The sequence below is a fragment of the Dicentrarchus labrax genome, unplaced genomic scaffold (genome assembly GCF_905237075.1).
Source record: "Dicentrarchus labrax unplaced genomic scaffold, dlabrax2021, whole genome shotgun sequence".
NCBI classification, from domain to species: domain Eukaryota; kingdom Metazoa; phylum Chordata; class Actinopteri; family Moronidae; genus Dicentrarchus; species Dicentrarchus labrax.
In genome coordinates, this window is record NW_026136721.1 from 11,288,201 (window position 1) to 11,313,136 (window position 24,936).

Consider the following 24,936-nt stretch of genomic DNA (forward strand, 5'->3'; position numbering starts at 1 on the left):
AAGAGGAAGTCGAGCCTCATATCCGGTGGTCCAGTTAAATCCCAAACTTTATATATAACGTTATATTGTAATCAGTAAGGAAACAATAACCCGATAACTTTACGTGTGTGAGTTATTCATTATCACCAATACGTGGTACATCATTCTGGACCGGAAGGCGTCATTCTTTTTATACAGCTGAAACGATGAAGATTGTCCCAACTCACGACCTGTACTTTAAATCTCGGAAGTGCAGTTGTTTACGGAATCAGGAGGAAATGCGATAGCTCAACGGAAACAATTTGTAACGTTAGATTACAGCGAAGCAGTTGAATTACTCTTGCTACCAAATCCATCTTGCACTGACCATAAACTACATGCATGTAAAATATGGTAAATGTGTTTGTCCGATAATAGCCTATGACTTAGTGGTCGGACTGTGTACCGTTAACTCTGAATCAAAACTAGTGCTGCAAGCTAGTTAGCTAACGTTGGCATTACAAGCGACCTATTGTTTGTTTCACATTAAGTTTAGTGTGATGGACGTCAGCGAACAGTACATTTAAAACAACCAATACACGTCTACAACCTGCTCAACGTTACCTACACTGAAAACCGAGTTTAAGAAAGTGTCACAGCCAGTTTAAAGAGACCGTCGTTAGCTGTGGCTGACAAATGCCACTCTACTTCAAGAGCCAATTGAAAGTCGCCCTCTCGTCACTTTACTGAAAATCAAACTCCAGACCGTCCAGAGTTATCGCACGTTGTCGGCGTAATGGCCGAGGCTATAGTAACGTTTCAGTCCCAACTTTCTGGTGTCATGGAAACTGTCTTCAAAGCTGCCATGTATGAGATCACCCGGCTGGTGGAGGACAGTTTTTTGGAAGAGGTAACAAGGTGCAGGGAGCAGGTCGAGTCCCTGAAGAGGCGACTGAAGTGGTCAGAGAGCCGACGCAAAGAAAGAGAGGGGGACACGAGGGGGAGGTGTATGGACTGCGGAAGAGTCGGGGTGTCCAGTGAGGAAGAACCCAGAGCGACAGGTGAGTCTCTCTGCTGTAGCTCATGTATTATTAATTCCATGCAGGCCTGCTCCGTTGTGAATTACCATTGGATTAAGTCAACAAAGGTGCTCTGCAACAGCCCTAAAGCTGTCCCAGTCAGCCTTTCATAGTAATAATGAATCACATTTGTTGATTGATTTTGATTTTATGAGAATCAGAATCAGAATCAGAATTTGTTTATTGCCAAGTAGATTTTTATGCCTACGAGGAATGTGACCTGGTGCAGTTGGTGCATAAAAATATATACATATACAAATACAAATACACAAATATACAATTATTCAAATCACACAGAAATCACACAGAATTATATTCAAGTGTGTGGTATTATGCATAATGCGAAGGGGTCGCTCATAACGACAAACCCACAGATAATCACTGCAAAACACAGCATTTTACTTTCACGCTGTTCGCAGCTGTTCAGTGGAAAGGCTCAGATAAACCCACTGTATGCTACCTACCCAGCAGCAAACTGACAGACAGGTTAAGTTAGTGACAAGCTGGTGAACACATAGGAGAAGCTAGTAACTAAAGAGACAGACAGGAGCTGCACATAGTCCTCTGTGGGTTCATTACGACAAGTGACCCCTTTCACATAACATCTATTCAATTTGATCCATTGTTATTATAAGAACAGAAGTTATAGCAGCTAAGTATCTTAAAGTGAAAAAAGTAACATTTCCCCCTATCTTCTGCTGCAGAGAAAAGGCTTAAACAGGAGTGTGTGCTGCAAGAAGAGATAAATAGCTCCCAGGGCACCGACGGAGAGAAACCTAGTCATGAAGCGGAAGAGGCCCACAGTGCCATGAAGGCACCACAGGTAGAGGACATTTTATTACACTATTGTGCTTTATTTTTACAAATGAATTAGGTTTACATGTTTAAAATGTGTTTGTAAGCACAGTCAATGGTAAATCCATTATTGTACACTTCTCAGGAGTCAGGCAATCTCTGCAATATTTCAAGTATTTTTTATTTTTTTATTTTTGTGTAATGGTTCAGTGAGTGTTGATGTAATGCCAAGCTTATGGTTTCTCTTGTGGTGAGTAAAGTTACACTTGCTGTATTAATGGCGCCCTTCTGCTTGTGTGCCAGTCTCCAGGTGTACAGGGTGAAAAGCTTGATAGACTACTCAAGGAGGAAGCCCTTCGAATCACACCAGAAACAAATGAGTCCCAAGAGCGATGGGGAGTCAGTTTGGAGGGTCAGTCTCTTCAGTCAGAATTAGAAAAAACTATTGTTTCAAGGGAGTAGTATGCATATTAATATCTCACTAATTTTCATTTTCATGTAAGTATATAGCAATTTATACAGTACTTGTTTATTGAAAAGTTTTAAACCAGATGATGCACATTCTCGACCATGAACATTTGAGTGTTTATTTTGTAACTGTGTCATTGTAGTTCCTGTAACCATGTATTACTGCTTGAAAATATTTTCCTCTCATTGGTCAGAAACGGAGGCATCGGGTCTGCCGGGGCCCAGTAAGCGTTACAGTGAGCAGAAGACCCCAAAGTGCCATATGAACTGGGAAGTTGGCTTTGACCAGAGGCCCCAATCAGGCCAAGATGGACACTCAAGTGACCCATCTGAACCACTTTTCCAGAACAGGTATGGTATGGAGGACTTGGGTGGCTTTGACAAGACTGGCTATGGAGACGGCAGTATGATAGACATGGGTAACTTGGAGGATTTACAAGGGTCACCATCCCACCTGGGTGAGGATCTGAGTTACATGGGGCACTATGATGGGGATGTGGAAGCAGAAGGAGCCGAGCATCAAGCTTACCAAGCATGCGCCCCAAGGAATAGAAGGGGCACAGTCGGTTCACCTGCAGACTCACCCTCAAGGACTAACATTGATGTAAGTGGAGGGTTCAGCTGTTTATTGATCAATGAAGAAGGGTATCTACAGGACCCAAGTATCTTGTACCCTGAACATGTGTCTGGTGAATCAGGCAGCAAGTTGAGCCTCCGGGGCCAGGGTATTCGCATTGACCCATCTTTTGACAGCACAGAGCACATGTATGGGCCATCAAATGCATACAGTGGTACTTTAAACCTGGGTGAGAGGTTGCAGCATCAGGCAGCAGGAAGAGGAGGGAGAAGACACATCTGTAACCAGTGCTCCATGTCCTTTCCCGATTCTGCTTCACTAAAGGCCCACAAGCAGACACACAAGGGCACCGGACAGGTGCCGCCATACTCCTGCAACCAGTGCGGAAAGACCTTCACTCAAGCCTGTAACCTCAAAGTCCACCAGAGGATTCACTCGGGGCAGGGGCTTCACCTCTGTAGCCATTGCGGTAAAGGTTTCCCTTCTTTCTCTGACCTAAAGACACACAAGTGTGGCCAAACAGGTGACAAACCGTACTGCTGCACTGTGTGTGGAAACAAGTTCAGCCGTCTCTGGAATCTGAAGTTGCACCGGAGAATTCACACACAGGAAAAACCTCATCGCTGCACCATGTGTGACAAGAGCTTCACACGGGCGGACATATTGAAGGTTCACCAGCGTACCCACACAGGGGAAAGACCATACTGCTGCACTGTCTGTGGCCTCAGCTTCAAACGCCTGGATCATTTGAAATCACATCAACGCAAACACATGACAGATCTGTAAAACAAGGGAAGTTTTGGGAGCGTCAGAGAATTTAAAGGGGACCTATTATACTTTCCCTTATTTTCTCTCATATATATCATGTTATATAATGACAGATGTTCATATTAAACGGCCAAAGTATTAAATAATGAAAAAATCATATGTAAAAGTAATCCTTTTGAGCAAAAATGTTTCCAGCTGCTCTCCCTCAACTCTCTCTCTGATGGACAGACAGCTTTATTTGTTGCTAAAGTAGCGAACCACTAACTGCTGCTAAGTGTAACTGCTAGTTAGCTCAGTTAGTCATGCAGCTATCCGTCCTATTAAATGACTCTGCCTGATCAGAGCAATCAGTAAAGGAGCTCCCAGTCCGACCAATTAGCTAGTGGCACCCACAGTTAGCAGTTGTTAACAACTAAAGTAGCTGACCACTAATGACAGGTAAAGCTATCTGTCCACCAGGACACGCTGTTAATCACTAAAAGCTGAAACAGAGCAGCTGGAGGACATCAGAAGGAAAACCTGAAAATATGTTCTCCATATAATTGAATCCAGCTTCACCAAAATAAGTTATTAAAGTTAAAAAGTTGAGCATTTCTGTACAGTAATCAATGAGGCCTGGCCCCCAAGAAAGACTTTAATCAAATTCTCCTTTCCTGGCTAAATTACTGTGGCTGTCGTATATGCCGTCGAGCACACCAGCAAGCACTGGTTGCTCACCCTAGGTAGGCTACCGGAAGTTGGCCAATCAGAGGATAGTGGAACTTTAGGGAGGGGGACCTTGAAGAAACATGAGCTATAACAGTTTTTTTTTCAGACAGAGGATGAACTGAGGGGCCTGCCAGTATTAGACAAATTATGAGTTTTTGTGCTGTGCATTATGCAAATGTGCTCAAGTGCAATCCCAGAATAAAAATATATAGACTGGAAATTAGCATAACAGGTCCCCTTTAAGGTTGTTTGTTGTATTGGGATATTTAAAAATGAATGCTTCTATGTATGAGCCATGGATGCTTTTCACCAAAGTATTTTTTTTTTTCTTACTACTTTTCAACTCCAAATCCTTTTTATTCGAAAACTTTTTTTTTGGTAACATACATGTTTCTTGTGTTTGATAAGTCTACTCACATCCTTTTTTTTTTTGCATATTTTGTTACTGAAAAAATGACTCACATTAAGTAAAATGGAGAAAAGGCTAATAACGCTATTGTTGTCACTACAATACAGATGAAAAATAAATCAAATGATGTCTGTAAATGTTTTCTGTAAATGAAACAATTGAGGCCAAAGCCATGACTGTCCATGTCATTTTTATTTCATTAAATCAGTGAACACACTTAAAAATGCTTTTTTAACCTTTTTACTTTTCTTCTTGGAACAAACTTTACGGTGGCCGACAAAAGCAAAGCAAACGGCAAAACGCTGCAAACATGCGAATGATGCAAGTCCAAAAACACACATACACACAAAACAAATCCAACAGAAAAACGCAGCAACAGAAAAATGCTGCAATCACAGAAACGAAGCAGAAGCAAAAACTTACAAACCCACAAAACAAATGCCAAAGAAAAATGCTGCAAATACCAAAAACACACAAAACAACTCCAAGAGAGAAACGCTGCAAATTCGCTCGACAAAACGGAAGTGCGCCAGGCCGCTAGGGGGACCCAACCTGAGGGATGGACCAGTCCTGTGGGACCAGACCCTAAAGACATGAAGAAGAAGAAGAAGATAAGTTTTGGAGAGGACAGTAAAAAGGTAAATTTTCCTTTATGTCTTTTTTAAACACTTGGCTGTAATATTTTATAATATTATTATGAGTATAAAAATATAATATTCTATAATATAATTATAGTATTATAATATTCTTCTATAATATTAAATACTATAATTATAGTATTCTTATATAATATTCTATAATATTATAATATTCTTATGTAATATTAAATTATATTATATTATAATATTATAAAAGATTACAGCCAAGTGTTTAAAAAAGACATAAAGGAAAATTTACCTTTTTACTGTCCTCTCTAAAACTTAGCCAACTTTCTTCTTCTTCTTCTTCTTCTTCTTCTTCATGTCTTTTGGGTCTGGTCCCACAGGACTGGTCCATCCCTCAGGTCGGGTCCCCCTAGTGGCCTGTCGCACTTCCATTTGTCGAGCGAATTTGCAGCGTTTCTCTCTTGGAGTTGTTTTGTGGGTTTTGTGTGTTTTTGGTATTTGCAGCATTTTTCTTTGGCATTTGTTTTGTGGGTTTGTAAGTTTTTGCTTCTGCTTCGTTTCTGTGATTGCAGCATTTTTCTGTTGCTGCGTTTTTCTGTTGGATTTGTTTTATGTGTTTGTGTGTTTTTGGATTTGCATCATTCTCGTGTTTGCAGCGTTTTGCCGTTTGGTGCGCTGTTGCCCTTGTCTGCCACCGTAAAACTATAGTAGAAAATTACATTTTGGATTACCGAGGATTACATATTTTATATTCTTCAAGGAACCAACCTTTATTTTTCAACAAACTGTATTGCAGTACACACTGAAGGTGTGTATTTTCACAGGATTACATTCATGGTGATTTTTATGTCCATTATTGAATTAAAGTTTATAATTGAATTCATCTGTTAAGTGAATTCCATGTGGCAAAAGGCAAAATGAAAGGTACTAGACAATTCCTGTATTACAGAAATCCCCCAAATAAGAGCAACCATTGGTTATTTTAATGCCTTAAGCTTTGACTCTTATGTTAGCAAAGCACATGAGTCAAACAGTGTCCCAGTATTTTGTCATAGGGCAGGTATGAAATCATGATAGAGCATAAGCTTAAGATGAGAAGGACCAGATTTATTGTGCCACGTGAGAGGAGAGGCAGGGCGGCCAGCCCAGTGCTGAGCCCTGCTGACACATCAGGGTAGCATGATCAAGAGTTTGGAAGATATCAAGGGAAAGCTTTTTAGGGCTTTTTCACATTCCAGTGGTTTCTCTTTTTTAATACAGGGGTGGAATCAGAAACCCTCGTTTTGCTAGAAGAAGGATAGAAGGAGGAGGGAGTTAAGTTTGGATAGAAGTCAGGTGGGTCTAAAGGGTGTCCAAGAGGGATCTTCATATCTTATCAGCCCCCGTCTCAAAAAAAGATTAGATATCAAACCCTTTTTGCTGAAAGAGGAAGAGAGGGAGATAGAAAAAATAAAAGGAACATTTCTGTGGTTAGAAACATACTGGAATTCAGAGTGGTAAGAGTTTGATTAATCAATACACATAAAAGTAACCAGGGTGGTTTAAACAACATCCATTAAGGTGGCTTTAATAGTTGTTGTAAAGGGTTTCCTGTTTGAACAAACATAGAACCAGCTGGGGTCTATCTGCGTGGCATTTGTATGTTCATCCCACAGGTGTGTGAGTATTGTCTGGGTATTTCAGATAATATATAATATATAAAATGTATTTTCGTATTAGGGTTATGGCCTCATAGATGGAGTTTGTCCCTAGTCACTGTGCTGTGACTGTACACTGCTCCTTTACAGTTAGCAAAAAAAAATAATATATATATATTAATATAAAATATTATTATATTATTATTTTTGCGATAAAGACATTGAATAAATTTTTTCCAGGCACATTATCTGTCGACCAGTGGCCATTGTTGCTTACAAACTATGTAATAATTAAGCTAAAAGTATCTTATACATTTCCTAAAGGGATATAATAAAGTAAAAAGTTAACCATTTTTGATGTGGAAGCATAAAATAATTTTATAATCAAAAAGCTTGGTGGAACTGATGGAGAGTAACATTTGATGTCCATATGAATTGGCATGCTTTATCTTAAATGTATTAACGATAAGATAAAACGTAATGTCACTTCTTCCAGTACTGCACTGTAGAAGAGAGTGATCGTACCTGGCCACAATGTGTTCTGTCACAGCCTTCCTGTTTCTAACACTGAGCTACGGTGTGAACCGACCGCTTGGCGCAGCCCATGGGTTTCACTTTATGAAAACGCGTTTTGTTATTCACAGTTTCCAGGTGGGGCCACCGTACTACGTTGGGAAGTACGTCACAAACAAAAACAAGGACCACTAGCGATTGTTAGCTCGTGCACTAGTTTACTTATCTAAACAGTTGTTGCTCGTAGAAACCATAAACCCACGTGCGCACGGAGCAACGCGTCAGGCCCGACGATGGTTTACGTCACTCGTAGTTGCGTTCGATTTGTTAACGGTTTGACGCCGTGTCCGTTAGTTAGCATACATATGCTACCGTTAAGCTAAGGAGGAACGTTAGCTGGCTAGCTGACATGAGTCAAAGTCATGTCAGTAAATAGCTCGTTGGGTATCGTAAGTCCAACCTGTTATTATTGAACGAATATCTGTTTATTGTCTGAAGTATCCACAACAACAGGTGGACGTCTAGTTAAACACAGACTGCATTGTGATAATGGTGTTCAACCTGTGGTAGCGTTTTCAAAAATAAAAAAATAAAACAAACAACGCTACAGCGGAGTCACACGGTATTCCGTTGTGTAGCAGTTGTCAGACTCGGGACCCTGACGGTGTATCATGTCGGACCTAGACACCCTCATTGTCACTTTCCAGACCCAGCTCTCAGACGTGATGGAGACTGTGGTGAAGACAGCCATGTATGAGGTCACCCGGTTGGTGGAGGACGGCTTCTTGCAGGAGGTGAAGCGCAGGAACCAGGAGGTGGAGTCCCTGAGGATTCAGCTGCAATGGGCTGAGAGGAAGTTAAGTGACCAGGGGGGGAAAGAAGGAGGGAAGACCGGACAGTGTGTTGACTGTGCCAAGGATGATGTGGAACTGCCCGGTGACATAGCTGAACAGCAGGATGGTAAGAACAAACTTAACATATTTATTTAGGCCTAGAAACACTTAGTATTCTGTTATACTACTTCAATGTTCTTCTTTTAGGCATTTTGAGGGACTGTGGTGTGAAAATAGAGGTTGACTCTGTGGAGAGATGGACAAGAAGCAGACAGAAAGTACCAGAGGCAGCAGACAGTCCTACAGCCGCTCACAGCCCCGAATCACAGGTGGGTCACTTTGTTAGATCAGTGTTGGTCGGACAGGCTTTATGCACATCTGTTCTGACTGGAAGATTCAGCACAGAGCATCCGACTAACCAATCAAAATGAAAGCATATTCTGATGTGTTCTCCACGCCATTTAGGTAACAGAAGAAGATGACGTGTTGCCAGTGGTGGATGTAAAGGAAGAAGAAGTGAATAAGCCGTCTTGTTCTTCTGTGCGTTTAGGAGTGTGGAGTGGTACCCTTGATGGTGAGTATGGTGCTGTGTCACCTCGGTCCATTGGTTTCATTGCATATTAAGTTGGTATCTTATACGGGTGTAACAACACATAAACACAAATGTTTGTTTTTGTCGTCTGTCCATCTTCTGTGTGGATTACACGAAAAAAATTACTCTTATTTACTTTCTGATCTTTGAGTTTGGATCGGGACATCTGTAACTCATTCTATAAAAATAAAATAAGGGGACTTACCAACTCATCTGTTTGATATTAGTGTTAATTTAATTATTGACAAAGTCAAAAAAAAAAAAAATCCTGTGTTTTGAAAACAACCCTCTGTTATTGATTTTGCCTCAAAGATGACATTTTCTTCACTTACTATACTCCTGCTGTATTCAATACAGTGAAGTGCCATTGTCCTGCACACTTAGGATAAGTATATAGTACAGTATTACATTTACAATATAATTTGTATTATTTAGAAAGAGCAAATTTAGCCACATTTGGCTATTTTCTCAATAATGCGAAAGAAAAGTGATATGCAGTTCTGTCAGTTGCATAGAGAACGTCAAGAACATGTTCATTTCCCCCTGTAGCTTGTAGACCTTGGAATTCATTTACCACTGAGGCTTGTGGGTAGAAGGATTAATATCTTCTCATGCAGGCAGTTTTTCCAATTAGTTACACCAGTAAAACCTGGTCTTTAACATGAGCACTAAATACATGACGTCTCCTATCTTCTGTAATAAATAGCATTTGTTTATCAGTACATTGGCAGATTATGTCTTAGACCGAAACACTGAGCTGACAGCATTAGCTGTGGCAGCAACCAACTTGCTATTTTGTTAAATGTCTACCAATTGAAAAAGGCAGTTGAAGTCATTAATATATCTCCTGTTTCCATTCCTTTTCTTGGTGAAGCAGGACCTGAACCACACAGTGCTACTGAGATGACTGACACACAACCGAAACAAACTCCAGAGATGGGTGAGGAATTATTGAGGAACGTCATTAAGCCAGACCCACAGATCTCTCCTGCATATGTCTCTCCTGAAGAGCAGGAGGAAACGTGCACAGCCACAGATCCATTTTTAGAGGTGGAGAGTGGTTGGGCAGGCCTGGCTGTCACAACAGCTGGATTGCTACCGAATCACAGACATGCAACGGAAAAGGACTGTGATCCAGCCAAAACTAGAGGTTCTCTTCAGCAATCAGAGCGCGAGCTGGTCAACTCTATCACAGAGGATGCCCCAGGTAGAGCTCAGATTGCATCCACCACGCCCCCCATGGCAAGACTGCAAAACAGTGATACGTTGGGTGTGACTATCAAGCAGGAGGTCATTGTAGACTCTGATGTGTGTGTGGAAAGCGAGCATAAGGAAAAGAAAATGACAAAGTCCGGGATGGAATCTCTCTCGCGTTCAGTAAAACAGCACAGGTTGAGTTCAGGACCACTCAAGCACCTTTCCCATAAAGCCACTCTTCAGGAGGTTATGAAGCTGCAGTCCAAAGTGGGCACAGGTCTGAGATTGCAAGCTGCTTTACAGCACCTCCACCGACCGATGAAAAAGCCCCCCCATGCACTCTCGAGCAGTGCCACTACAGCTCTGTCTGTCGCTCACTCTCAGGTTGTGAACCTAAACCCCCTCAACAGAATTCCCTCCACATCTAAAGCCGCTCCTCCTCCTCCTCCAGCGCCCTCAGTCCAGCGAGCTCACCTGGGCGACAAACAAGCCGCAGCACATAACCGAACCGGTGCCCCGTGGGTCAGCATCAAAACCCAACTTCAGTCTGCAAACTCCCATCACAGCAACCCCTTACCCCATCCAGACTCTCACCCTCACGCTGGCCCCAGGAACCTCCTGCGCTGTGGCCAATGTGGGAAGTGCTTTCCCCACCCCAGCAACCTAAAGGCACACTTGCAGACTCACACAGGCGAGCGGCCGTTCTGCTGCTCCCTCTGCGGTCGTAGCTTCACCAAGCTGAGCAACCTCAAGGCCCACAGACGCGTCCACACGGGAGAGAGACCGTACTGCTGTTTGGCTTGTGGCAAACGCTTCACCCAGAAATGCAACCTGAAACGCCACCAGAGGATTCACCTGGATGTATAACGGTCAACAGCCAGTGAGAAAAAGTTTGGTGTGTGTTTATTTCTTTTAGGTCAGGATGCTACAGTGTTTCCTTTGCAATGTGAAGCAGTTGCTGTGATGCATTGCAAAAATGCTTCTTGTGTATGAGTCTCTTCAAGTAGTTGTTATTCTGTGCATTCCAGAAAGGTTAATCTAGTAACATACAAAGGTGTTGTAGTGTTATTGAAGGACAGAAAGCAGTGTGTTGTGAAATCACGCACAGAGAAAGGTCCGTTTTCAATTTTGATCAATAAATAATAATTTATTTTCTCAATGCGCAAATTCTTCTATTATATTGATTGCACCATGTCTGTAAGCACAAAAGCACTTACTGTATATTTGACCATGGATCAGGGCGGTATTTATCAACCTGCTCAAAAGGAAAATTTTGACTTGTGTGACAGATAAAAGTAACTCACACAGTTATTCACCAAATTACTTACGGCTTTACTTTTATTGAATTTAAGAGATCAGAGGAAGAGGTCTCTAAGTTGGTTAAGAGTAGACCTCAGATGGCTGCAGTACAGGAACCAGTGAGCACACACCTGCTTATGGTCATGATTTATAATGCACTAGTGAAGCATTATAATTCAGAATAGTGTAGTTTTAGCCTGTTGTTCACTTTTGATTCAAACATTTTCAAGGAAACCACTTTGTCTTTTTGGTTGTTGTTGTCTTGTTTTTTGTTTCCATTTGCACCCATTTCCTAATATTTATCCCTATTTATGTATTTATGTATTATAAATATATTAGAGTGTTGTTAATATGACATGATAATTGCTGCTATTTTTTTTAAGGATTAAAAAAATAAAAAAACATTCAAAAAAAAATTATAATTGCCTGTTATTTTTAAAGACTTAATGCAAATTTGCGTATATACTTCAAACAATGGCAAATGACAGTCTCCCTCATCTTTCTCCTCAATCTGTCTTTTCTTCTGTTTTAAGTATAAATCAGGCTTTAAATGTAATCAGGAGTAAGTAGGCTGATGAGTATTCACACTCTGTGAAGAAGTCCTTTACTCCTAATTAGGGCTGCACAATTAATCGAAATATTATAGAAGTCGCAAAATATGGCTCAGAGCTATATCCAAATCACAGAAGCTGCAATTTTTGAGAAAGATTTAATGTGTGACAAAACTGCATTCTAATGAAGTACTGTAGTTCTAAAGAGATGTCCTGGCCTCCAAATGTTGTTCTCAAGATTTGGGAAAACACGTTTGTTTGGTACAGAGACCAAAAAATGTCCCATCATCATGATGTTAATCAATTTTCCAGTAAAACTTTCATTTGTGATGCAAATGTTTTCATTCCCACACTAATCTTCAATCATATCACAATTTATATCAAAATAAATATCAAAATATGACGTTTTTACTATATCATGCAGCCGTACTCCTAAACTAGACTCTTTAGAGCGCTCTTTAAGTGTAATTCTCTTTGGTAAATGGATTATTCACCATATGCCACAAAACATATAACATTAATTATGCTTTTCCTCCAATTGAATGTCTGTGTGGTTCGTTTATTACTTGAGGATGCTTAGTTTCTGCTAAGACTGCAGTACTGAAATCCTAAAAATCTTTTGAAGAACTCACAGCACTTAGATGATGTATCAGGAGTGATGGCTAAATTTATACTCCTGACTGATGAAAATAATGGTTCATTAAGTACAGCTCTGTCACCAAATAGTGCCTCCAAGAACACCTCACTGTCAGGTTTTAGCAATATTGTAGTATCTGAATTGACCACATGGTGTCAGCCTTTCACCTAACTTTGTACAAATGTAACAGCAGAGATTTTCAGAAGATATTCGTCCTCTTGTCTGACTGCTAATGTATTAATGGAATAGAAGAGTACTCTTAAAGAAAACCATTCCATTAGAGTAACACATCACAATTACAAGTGTCTGTAGACACTGTTTTAGTCGATTTTTGTGCCCAAGCCTCTCTCTTCTTGTGTGTGTGTGTGTGTGTGTGTGTGTGTGTGTGTTACATATCTCATGTTCAGGATTAAGCCTGATGTGTTGTATCTGTAGTTAGAGTCAGAGCAGCACTGTGCAGGTGGTACAACTGATAACATTTTAATCTTATTTTCAAGGTGAGGTAAAAGCTAGCAGAGGCTAAACTCTCTCTCGCTTGCTCTGTCTGTGTGTTTGAGAGAGAGAGAGAGAGAGAGAGAGAGAGAACATGTGGATTAAAGCAATGCTTCTGTTCTAGATGGTATCTTTTCTTTTTGATGTTTGAACCCAATAACGAGAAGTTATCTATGAAGTGCAATTGAAATACCTACTTAGCTGAATGCGTACTGAATGCAGTGAGCATAATAGATAGGGGTGGCTGTGGGAGGGGATTGTAAAACCAGCCTGTTGGTTCTCAGTTGAATGTGTGGGAGTGCACAGAAACACACTCCTGTATGTTAGCCAACATATCTGTCTGTGTGTTTCAGACTGATGAGCTAACACATGAGTTACAGTATAAGCTCAAGTGGATCCTTTGTTTTTCCTCGAATTGGACCACTGGCGTAACCATTTCGTAAAACTTCAGTTAATAGCCCAGACTATTTGCCTCAATCACTGTTCCTCACCTGCTGTTATTTGGAACAGGCCTCTAACAGACCTGCCTTTATTTGTTAAAACGTATAGACACACCAGGCTAGTAAAGGAGACCAGCCAATAATTGGGACCCTGCTTTTAATTGAAGTTTAACTGTAATTACTTGACTTAACACAAGCACTCCTGTTTGTTCTCTTTTTAGCCTTTTCATTTGGTCACATTCCTTTATTCTTTGTACAGACTCACTTTCCAGTGCCACACTTTGATGACTATTAGGAGGAATAAGAGAATGTTTCTATGTAGAGGGTTGGTCTGTTTGCCTTTTCCTTTGGCATGATCTAAAAGCTACTTCTACTGCAACTGTTCAGTTGGATTTGAGTTGAAAAAAACATACTGTAAAAGATCATACAAAAAAGAGAGTTAACGGAGCCAGATAGTCATGGAACACTTAGAGATGTTGTTAAAAGCTTGTACAAATTGCACCAGGGCATGTAGCAAAGGAGACTAAAAGGAGACTAAAGGTTAACACCAACAGCAGCCATGACTCTTATTAAAGTATCCCTCAGCAAGATACTGAACCTTTACCTGCTATCTTAGTGTTACAATGCAAATAACAGGCTTCACTTCACAAACTGCAATACTCTCCCCCAGTATCTTAGGAATAATATACAGTATGTATGTATGGCAAACAAAATGGTGAACAAAATACAAGACTGTCCTCTCAAGAAAAATGACAGATTCAGGGTTTTTTTTGCCCCAAAAGCAACATGTGTTTATGTTGAAGTGACAAAGCTCTCCAGCGGCTATAGGAATTACTGTATGACGCATCAGGACGAGGTCAGGTGTGGATGGATCGGTCAACAAAACATCAGACTTTAACACAGTAGACATGCTTGTTTCCCATGTCTAACCCCATTTGGAAGGCACAAATGATGTCATCCTGCCAATAGGGGTGTCAGATCAGAAAATACATATATGTGTCACTTTAGAGGGCATGAACAAACAACGTATTCTGTTATTTAATTTGGAGAACATGTTGGAAAATAAAGATATCTATTTTCCAGCTGCTGGTCATTACAGCCATCAAATGAATGAACTGAGAACAGACAACTCGGGCCACCACATATCCACTGCATACGGCAAAACAAACGTCCACATGAAATATTTGATCCATTTGTTATTTAATAAAATGTACAAATATAAAATATGAAAAAATATGAGGTAAGAAAATAAAATACCCCAACCCTAATAATTTCTATACAGTCTAAATTACCTTAATGTATTACCTCCCCCCCATGCAAGAATCTCCACTGTATTCCTTCACAATCAAGACTTGTTTTGGCCTTGCGTTCTGATCACCCACTGTTTTTTAATATGTTCAAAATTGTAACGTGTGCAGCTCAGCACTGTCTAGTGGTTTTTAGCCACTGCGTTTCATTACAGAGACCGTTAACGTCTCCCTGAGCTGGGAGAGACAAAGGCAAATGAGAAAAAGGGCAGACAAGAAACAAAGCAGACAGAAGGTTTCAAAGAATAATTCCACTTTGAATGAGAAGACAAAGAATTACAGTTTCTTGATCATTTTCATCTCAAATTCCTGATATCACATGGAATTGTCACCCCCATTGCCCCGTTTCTTTAATTTACAAGGCAATCAGTGGTATTAGCAGTGCCTGACTGGACTTGGAAAATAATGTCTCTTCCTACTCGAATTGATAGCTATACTTTAAAAGAAACTTCTTCTTTTCTCTTCTGTGTCAAATCACTCCAATATTAAATTCAGTGCTTAACAGGCCACGGAGTGCACTGTGGAAGATTTATGCCAAGTGTTGCAAGGCTAGTGTGCCTTATTCATAACACCTTCATATTTCATAAAAGCAGCTCAGGCAAAAGAAATTGAACTTTGATGTGTTCCTCATTCTAACTTTTACTCCCATTTGTTGTAAGTCCACTAAATCCATTAAGAGGAGGTTTAAGTCCTTGAGCTTCACCTTCTTTTTATTGTGTATGAAAGAATAAGTGAAGGCAACACTGCTTTCCTTGTTTCTCCTAAGATACTATGAACAGAGACTGTATTCACAAACATTTAGAGAATACCCTCAGAGAGCGATTTTTCATAGACACGGTTGACTGTACGATGTTGTAATTGGTCACTCAAGAAAGTTTTGAGCACCCTTTGGTGATGTCAATTTAATCAATTTAAATCAATTTGACGTGAAGGTGCACATTTAGGCTAGAAAATAGAATTCTGGAGCCCTGCTAGTGGATCTATGAGGCTATACTGAAGTACAGCAGAGCTTTGAGCTAAATACTAAAGTCAGCATGCTAACATGCTGATGTTGCGCAGCTACAATGTTTACCAAGGTCACATCTTAGTTTAGCATGCTAAGATTTCCTAATTAACACAAGTTTAAGATTTGTGTCTATCTGGACAAAAGTGGACTAACCGACACTGCCATCCCTAGATGGGTGCCCAGATTGTTTGTGTATTTAGGATCTCTTAAAATAATACTATTTGCAATGTAGCATTGCAACATTGTTGGACTCACTATCAAAGTTCAAAAATTTGATTCAGCAGATTTTGCCGTTTTTATTGTACACATTCCTTCTCCATGTCAACTGCTGCCTAAATTATACACAATGCAACTCACCCACTGAAAGTCCATGGCTGAGTTATTGCTCAGCCAATTTTGTCTAGTGGCCACTCATGGTATTGCAACAGAAAATTTACTTATGACCTAAAAAGCGTTTTCTCCATAGACCAGCTTTATAAAAGAGACGTCTGTAAAAATATCAACAGGACACCTCAAACTAGAAAAAATACCAATTCTAACTCTTTCTGCTATGAAGTTTTGATCCATTGAGGGTTTATATTTGTAAAATCTTCTTCAAGCCGAGAAAAGCAATTTCAAAATCTGTGATGTCATCAGAATGTAAAGTCTATCTATGGGCTCAGCAGGAAATTGTGGGCGTGGCCAGCGGGAAAAGCACTACTGCACTTAGTTAGGGGGCCGCATTCCCAGAAAGTAAACCCGAAAATGTTTATGGCCATATTTGCATCTGGTATCCAGTTCTAAATAATAAATCCATGCATCTTCAGAAAGAGATGCTAGTGACTGCTAATGTAGCCTAACTGCCAGTGATGGGAATAACGGCGTTATAAATATCTTAATAACACCGTTACCGTTACTGCCAAAAAATGCGGCGCGTTACTATAATTGAAGCTGTTTTTTTCATCAGACCAACTAGATCTCTGAGCCGAGAGGCAAAGACTTTTTTTTCACTGTTCTTCCTTGGTTAGTGGGCAGTGCACGAGACAAGCGCATAAATGCTGACGATTGGCTGAGGTTGAGTAAAATTTCATGGTAAGCCAATCAGAAGTAGAGTTGGGCGGGTGTTCAAAAGTACGCATAGTCAGACACACAACGAACAACACAAGCGAGTCAGTCAACGAGAGACAGGTATGGCGAGCCCAAATAATCCAAAAGTAGCCTTCTCTAAATGGAAGTTTAGCTATTACTTTCCCCTCCAAGAAATAAAAGGAACGAATGTAATTGTGAAATGCACATTATGCTATTATTATTATGTTAGATTGAAAGCACCTCATATTGTTACACTGTTCTACTTTTTCGAGGAAGAAAATACTTGAAGTACAGTATATCTACCAATTGTCTGAAGTTTTTTTTGTTTTAATTGCACTACAAAGAGTGTATATATTTGTTAGTTATTTTTTGGTATAGTGCTTAACAAGCATAATTTAATTTTGCCCAGTTGTGGCCTGTTGAGGGACAATAAATATCAAAAGTTCCAAAACATCTATTGTGTTATTTGTATCGATCCACTATATGAACCTAATATCTACATACATGGCATTTGATTGGAGGCTAGTCTCACTTTGTCCCACAGCAACATTAAAATAGTTTAGACTTGTGTACATTGTTTCTGTTAATAATGTATTGTATTAAGTGTCCATCTCATTATAATATTCAGATTTATCATAAATAGTTGAACATGCACATGTATTTTAAGTTCTGTTAAAGAGGGGTGGAGGTGGGGTCACATTTGAACATTTAAAAATGTACTTGAAAGTAACGCAATAGTTACTTTCTGAAGTAACTAGTTACTTTTAGAATTTGTAACTGAGTAACTAATTTAGTTACTTTTTGGAAGAAGTAACTAATAACTGTCACTAATTACTTTTTAAAAGTAACTTGCTCAACACTGCTAACTGCTAGCCCCAAACAGTGATGAGGAGTGGGCTACAGAGGTCTGGTAAACTCACCACTTTCCACCCCCAGTTTTCTTTTTTCATTTTTTAACTTATAGTCTTCACCCCCAGCCGTCATCACTTGAGGCAATTCATCAGACTTTGTGCAGATTTACAAAACATTTTTGCACATATGCAATAGTACCTCCCAAGACCTGGAAACAGACTTGTTGGAGTTCCTCTTTAAGGTTGTGATTAATTTAAAGCTACTACAAGTAGACTTTTTGTACATCATCAAATGTTTGCTTGTAGAAATGACAGGATGAAAATTGGTGCAGGTCTTTCAGCTCCTTCATCTCAGTGTCCCTGGTTGGATCAGTTTGACGACGTACACTGCTGTCTGCCACAGTGTCTATTTTCATGCTACCACGGGCGCTATTATAAAGCTTCCTCCTTCATTAAGCTACTGTATCAAAGCTTTGCTGACAGGGTGAACTTTTGACTGGTTTTATTTTTATTTTTGTATGATGTAATATGATATAATACAGATCTGCATACAGATTCATAAACTTGTATTCTATTGGATATTACAGTTACAGGTCCTTTTTGTTGGAACTTTTAAAGAAGGTACTGTGTATATGGGCCCAGGTTCCCTGAGCCAGACTTCACCTTTCAGAAGGACCTACAAGGTGAACTGATTTCCTTTAGCTTTAGTGTTCTTTTCATCTGTAGTAAATATTTCTCTCAGTAGCTTCTTGAATAGGTTTCAAGAGGAAAATCTTAAACCATTTTGTGTCATTCATGAGAACTCTTGGTGGTAAGATAAAATACATTGTGAATGACAGTCCCTGGACACAAATAAGCACTTTTCTTCTGTACTCAGTGAACAGGACTGAAAGCAGCCAATTGACATTGGGTGTTCTTCATGAAAAAGAAATGTACTGGTATTTATATTTCTCTCTCTCTCTCTCTCTCTCTCTTCACGTGTGTGTGTAGAGAAAGAGAGAGAAAACAAGAGTCAAACATACCACTGCCATTGTCAATGGACACCCATGCACATCTTTCATCACTGTGTGTGTGTGTGTGTGTGTGTGTGTGTGTGTGTGTGTGTGTGTGTGTGTGTGTGTGTGTGTGTGTAATAATAGCTGTGCTGGACTCTTTCCCCTGCCAGTCTCACAGTTTGAAGCTTGTTTGTCCTTCAAGTCTGGCAGGAGCTTCTGAAACCACATAACCCATCTTGCTGTGTGTGTAAGTGCACCTACAGTGAGTGGACAAAGTAACAGAAATTTTTCATACAAGAGGAACCCTTGAAGTCAAACTATTCCTACTTTACTCACATAATGACTAAGAATGTATTGTACCAGTAATTTCAAATGCCTTACATGTCTGATCTATTATACACTTTTCCATAGAGAACCTTTTGCCATGGACCAGAGCAGCACAGGGTCAGGCCGGATCCTTGTTAACAAGGCCTTTAAAATGAATCTCAGGGCTTGTAGTGTTTTCTCTCAGTAGTCATTTGATTTCATATAATTTTCACTTTATACTTCATTATATTACCTAACATATTGTTAGGTAATATAATGAAGTATAAAGTGAAAATTTATTTTTATTAACAATTGTATGATTGTTAATTATCATACAATTGTTACTTTCAGAAAATTCTGATTATAGCTTGGTGATATGTTCCAATTATTTATTTTGATCTAATTCTAACTACACCACCCTGCTGCCACAAATACTCACTTGTGTGAATATGTGTTAATCCGCAGCTAAAATGAGTCCCCAACAAATGCACTATTTACTTCTCTTGGAGTAACATTTGCTAAAAACTACAGTGCCCAGCAGTTTTAGGAAATAACTTGCCACAGACAAAGGATCCACTGAGATCCACTGAGAAATCAGAACATACTGAGAGATAAACAAACACATTAGTTGTTTTTGGATGTACTACAAAATATACTATATGGTTCTCAAAGCTCTGATGAACCCACTGTGCGCTACCTGCTTAGCACCAAACAGAGGAAAGACAAAGTGAGCAACTCGCCGGTGAACACAAGGGCGCATAGAATTCCAGATATTTTTCTCAGGAATTGGGGGAGACCAAACCAGAGCTAAAAGGAAACATTTGTCAGGTGACCAGAAACATGACTCCAAATGAATGACAATGTTGTTTGATGTCTTCTTTGTGTGTACATACTGTAAGCAATGTTGCTAACACATTTATCATACCAACTGTAGAATACGTCAGTGTTTTGTGCGTGCATGTACGTCCCAAGGCAGTAAAAAAATCTATAAATAAATACATTTTAAAAAATGTATTATAATGTATTGTAAACTAAATAATGCAGGACCCCTCTTAGATGATATTTTACATTAGTGCAAATCTCAAAACACATCTGCAATTAATCAAACTATGTCCAACCAATTCACAGGCAGTGAACCTTTTGTGACCTTTTCCCTGCCCGTTACCTACTTTGCATGGTTGGCAGTTCATCCTTGATTTGGTAGTATTGAACTGCGGTTGACCAGTGTGACAATTCAGAGGCACTCCCACCGAATATTGACTACAAGTACAAACACCAGACCAACACCTTTGACTAACCCATCATATATTTGTGTCTTACTTACTTCCAAATATGCATCTTTGTGCTCTGCCAGAAATTCCATCTTTTAAAAGTACTCTATGTACAATACAGTGTATGGAGAGGTTGTGGATCAATACTACAGCCATGAGGCTGTCATTTGTTTTGACTGAACATTGCTGATGCAATTTCTTCATGCTGTCATGGACACAGTAGCTATTTGCACGTGTGAAAAGTCAAGCAAGTTCCCCCTCCACACTGAATCATTATGCAGTTTTACTAATCAATCCCCGGCAGTTTGGGGGTTGACTGCTTTTGCTCTTTGGAACTTAATTGTCTCGTGTTGCTTTGAAAACCTCCATTGCCGGTGTTTGTCAATTCTCATAAGCGTTCAACTTAATCTAACTTGGCTGCGTCAGTACCTTTGTAATTGTGAGTCTGTTTTTCTTCAAAGTCTCTTTTCATGTTGCGCTTTCATCGTGTTGTCCACCCTTCATATTTCATCTCTTTTTTTCCCCTCTGTCTTCATTTGTGCAGACCCACCTTCTTTGTTCCATACAACCTGTTTTCTCACTCTCACCTATTTGACCCTCCCACTCCCCTCTCATTACACCCTCCACATGTTCCTCTTCCACCCACATCACACAACAAATGCATTGATCAACATGTTGAGTCTGCACAAATGAAGATAAAGAGGGACAAGAAACAAACAAGAAAGATTAAGACATGAAATACAAAGGGTGTACAACATGAAGAAAACACAACATGACAAGGGACTTTGAAGAAACAGGCTGATCGATGCATTTATTGTCATTGTGTTGGACAAGTACACACTCTTCCTGTGGTGCACCATTTTCAGCCAAGCATAGGATTTCTCATGTTGAGCTGATAGCAGCAGCACTACAAGGATTCGGAGCATCGAAAAGTGCTATTCTGACTTGTCATTTCCCCTCGTTTAGCTGTAGGCACATACCCACCCACACTCCCAGAAGACAGCGGCTCCTGTCGCCACTGTCATCAGGCGGCGGTTTTATTATTCTGTTTAACTACTTTCTCCGTCTCCTTGTCAAGACGCTGCAAATGCCACTTGTGTGTCTGCATTTACACAGTAGTGATTTTTAAATATATTTACACTTGTACAGAGTGGATTTAATTCTTGCCTCCTTACACCTTTGCTTTTGGAGTGATAGAGTATGTGTGTGCGTACAGTACCTTTATGTAAGACTGACCTTTACCAGATGGCCTACACTTAATAATGTTTTACCTTTCCATTATTTTATGATGTTTTATGTCATCACATACTGTATTTTAATTGTGCTTGTTTTAGTATCATCAGTTTACTTTTTCTTTTCGTTTTATCTTTCTTAATTTGTGTGTATTTATAAAGGGGGAGGGGGAGGGGGGGCTCACTTTTTGTTCCGTTATCTCTTTATCTTAATCTTTGTGCTTCAGCTTGAAGAGCGCTTTATAAATAAAACATTTTTTTTATATATTTACTCATCTGAGTTTTTCATTTAACCCTTCATTATAACATTATTAGCAATAAACACCAAGTACAGTTGAGGCTGGTGTAAATAGCAGTAGTTTTGGTGGTATATGGTCATAAACAGAAGTAGGCTAACAGACAAATTGAACTTTTGACCAGGTGGTGGCGCTGAAATGGGGATCTCCAAAGTCATTACAATTAACCTGACGAGGGCTTGAATGTATGTAACAAATATAATGGCAGTCTATCCTGTAAATGTTGAGACAGTAGGATTCATCCTCTGGGTACCATAAATGTGTGTACAAAATGTCATGGCCATCCATTTAATAATTTTTGGGATATTTCAGTCTGGACTAAAGTGGTGGAGAGACATGTCCATGCCACTAGTACAGCTTACAAAATATTACAGTCATCAGACTTTTTGGGGCGTATTCATTAACATCATTGCATTCAGTCAGCCCTCTGTAACTAAACTACATACAAATATAATTACTTATTACTACTATAATATATATACTATAACCAAAACAGGACATATGTTGTGGTTGACCCTAACCTTCTGGAATAAGGACACTACCTGGTTTGGTTCTAAAAACCAGTTCAGTATCACAGCTCCAGATGTGTTCTACTCAAGGGGCGTAATTTCCACTGTGGATGGGCGCACATGTCCCCCTCACTTTTATTGTTTCAGGTTGATTTTCTAACTGAAATCTTCTTTCTTTCCAGCTGCCAAAATCCAGATGAGAGAAGATAAAATTGTTGATACATTCATGAGGTGCCTTCAGTTATTACTGCACGCCCAGAGCAAGAAACTTGCTCCAGCAGCAGCTGGGTTATTTGTGGACTTTTTTTTTGCCTCTCAGGCTATATTCATTCTGTCCCATCTTCTTACTTGAGGTTGTGAGAGCCTTGTTAAGCCTTAGAGGTGGACTGCAGGCACAACATAAGGTTGAAACAGGCACCCACCTCTCTGCATTATTTAGGGTAAAAAAAATTATTTACTCATTTACTTACAATAAATCCACCTAAAGAAGACTTGAACATCAATAAAATCTGTAAAGCACAGCGCTCTTTGTGGTAAACATAAAAGATGAAACATTATCAGGTCTTTATTAATGAAACTGAAAGGTTTTAAGTCGGGCTGGCCCCATCCACTCTTCATTTTTATTGGTATTTTAGCAAACCTGTCTTCCCGTCCGACCCGGGCTCGTGCAAACGGGGCGCCACAAATCAAAAACAGACTGACATTAAAGGTTCAATCAGCCGAGAGATTGCTGCTGAATCCCCAAACTGCCATTTGAAAATGTCGTCAGTGCTCCTTGAGCACTGCACAAGAAATATACCAGCTCATGCTTCTGAACAATCATTACTTTAGAAGAGAGCAGGGATGCAGGTCATTAAAAGTTTATACCACTGAAACCAAACATGATAAACGTGGCCTTTTAACAGTTTGGTGAGAGAGAGAAGAGGAGAACAGAGAAAAGAAAAGACAGGAGTGTGCAAGAGCCATCTTCAAAGAGAATCACTCACATTCCTGGTAGTTGTTCATTAAAACCCACACTAATTGTTAATGTTGAGTCACAGTGATGCACTTTATACAAGAACATATGCACAAGAATATAGCATTACCTGTCGTGATTATCCTCCACTGTTCAGATAGTACGGGAGAAGATTTCCTTCTAGTGAATGACTTCTGTACATGGAAATATGTTCTTATTATTCCTTGAGTCTATGCTTTCACAGGCTTGGAATGAAATGCTGTGATTAGGAGCATCACACTGATACAATACAGTTGAAAAATGGCTGCATTCAGTAGGGGTCAGTGTTGCTCCATTGAAATCTGTTAAACCACCAGCCTTCTTCACTCTGTGCTGATTGAGCTGTGTGTATTTGTGTGTGCATGTGCCTGAGTGTCATTTGGAGAAAACCTTGTCAACATAAATTGACATGACACCACACACACACACACACACACACACACACACACACACACACACACACACAAACGAAAACACACTAATCTTGTCTCCAGCTCTGATTTCTGCAACTATCAAGCAGATGACACATTTCTCTTTACACTGACTGCCTCCACTCGCTTCCTCTTTTCCAACTTATTGGTCTTTTTCTGCTTTGTGAAGTGTTCTACCCTCTGGCCACACACACATGTTTGCACACATACACACACACTCACACACACGTGACATGCGATAGCAAAGCAAAGTGAGGGAGCAAGACAGACTGTGAGTGTGGGTGAGAGTGGAGAAGGATGATAGCTATGGTTTCGTGTTTTCTCCCTTTCTCTCCTGGTAAAGTGAGCCACCCAAAGCAAAAGGACACACACAGAAGACACACACACACACACACACACACACACACACACACACACACAGCTCACCTCAGCTTTTTCCCCCCCTGCTCACGAGGGAACAGAGCAGATGAAATGAATCCCTACAAGGGCCAACAAGCAGTAAGAGTGGCTGAAGAAATGTCAAACACCCACTTCCCTGTGAGCTTCTCTGTGCGGAAGGAAAGTGTGGTCATTTTGACGTGAAGTGGCTATTTGCAGTAGACACAAGTAGGATGAACTATATGTGTGCACATTAGTATGTGTGTGTTATCAGTGTCAGTCAGGATGATTTATAATGTTTTAGCTGCGTAATGTTCATCTGCAGTCTGGCTAAAGGTGCTCTCTCTCTCTTTCTACCTCTCTCTCTTTCCCTCTTACCAAAAAAATTAGATGGCTTGTTGTGGGAGCCAAGAAGGACAAAAATCCAAGGCTACATTTACTCTTCCTGGCTAAGCCTGCTGCCACTATCTGGACAAACTATTGACGGTCCCTGAGCCAGCAGACAGAGGTCTGACTTTCAATGTACTGAGGGAGTGCGATATAGAGAGGAAGACAGGGGCTGGAGATGGAGAAAGAGAGACAGATCGGATTAGCTGAGTTGCAGTTATTCCATTACCTCTCAGCCACGCATACATGAGTGTCTGTGTCACACACACACACACACACACACACACACACACACACACACACACACATTGTGTTTGGTCGGCGAATGCACATTTTCCTTGCTGAAC

General features: G+C 40.1%; 2 protein-coding genes across 3 annotated transcripts; both read left to right on the forward strand.

Annotated features, from left to right (window-relative positions):
* The first annotated feature begins 218 nt into the window (after positions 1-218).
* si:ch73-109d9.2 (uncharacterized protein LOC565042 homolog) lies at positions 219-4,986 on the forward strand. The gene is made up of 4 exons (XM_051385442.1): positions 219-1,019; positions 1,742-1,860; positions 2,136-2,244; positions 2,495-4,986. The coding sequence occupies exons 1-4, from the start codon at positions 755-757 to the stop codon at positions 3,661-3,663; spliced, it is 1,662 nt and encodes a 553-aa protein (XP_051241402.1). The 5' UTR covers positions 219-754; the 3' UTR covers positions 3,664-4,986.
* A 2,676-nt stretch (positions 4,987-7,662) lies between these two features.
* Positions 7,663-11,854, forward strand: si:ch73-109d9.3 (zinc finger and SCAN domain-containing protein 29). 2 transcript variants are annotated; one of them, XM_051385440.1, is made up of 4 exons: positions 7,663-8,477; positions 8,558-8,679; positions 8,816-8,924; positions 9,817-11,854. In XM_051385440.1, the coding sequence occupies exons 1-4, from the start codon at positions 8,189-8,191 to the stop codon at positions 11,004-11,006; spliced, it is 1,710 nt and encodes a 569-aa protein (XP_051241400.1). In that variant the 5' UTR covers positions 7,663-8,188; the 3' UTR covers positions 11,007-11,854. The 2 variants fall into 2 exon arrangements, with proteins under 2 accessions (XP_051241400.1, XP_051241401.1); XM_051385441.1 differs by having other exon boundaries at positions 7,665-8,477; positions 9,820-11,854.
* Positions 11,855-24,936: the final 13,082 nt, after the last annotated feature.

Excerpts from the sequence above, each read along its gene's own strand:
- si:ch73-109d9.2 (XM_051385442.1), top strand. The coding sequence starts at position 755 with ATGGCCGAGGCTATAGTAACGTTTCAGTCCCAACTTTCTGGTGTCATG. Across the intron at positions 1,020-1,741 it reads GGAAGAACCCAGAGCGACAG|AGAAAAGGCTTAAACAGGAG; the intron begins GTGAGTCTCTCT and ends CTTCTGCTGCAG. Across the intron at positions 2,245-2,494 it reads ATGGGGAGTCAGTTTGGAGG|AAACGGAGGCATCGGGTCTG; the intron begins GTCAGTCTCTTC and ends CTCATTGGTCAG.
- si:ch73-109d9.3 (XM_051385440.1), top strand. The coding sequence starts at position 8,189 with ATGTCGGACCTAGACACCCTCATTGTCACTTTCCAGACCCAGCTCTCA. Across the intron at positions 8,478-8,557 it reads CATAGCTGAACAGCAGGATG|GCATTTTGAGGGACTGTGGT; the intron begins GTAAGAACAAAC and ends TTCTTCTTTTAG. Across the intron at positions 8,925-9,816 it reads GTGGAGTGGTACCCTTGATG|CAGGACCTGAACCACACAGT; the intron begins GTGAGTATGGTG and ends TTCTTGGTGAAG.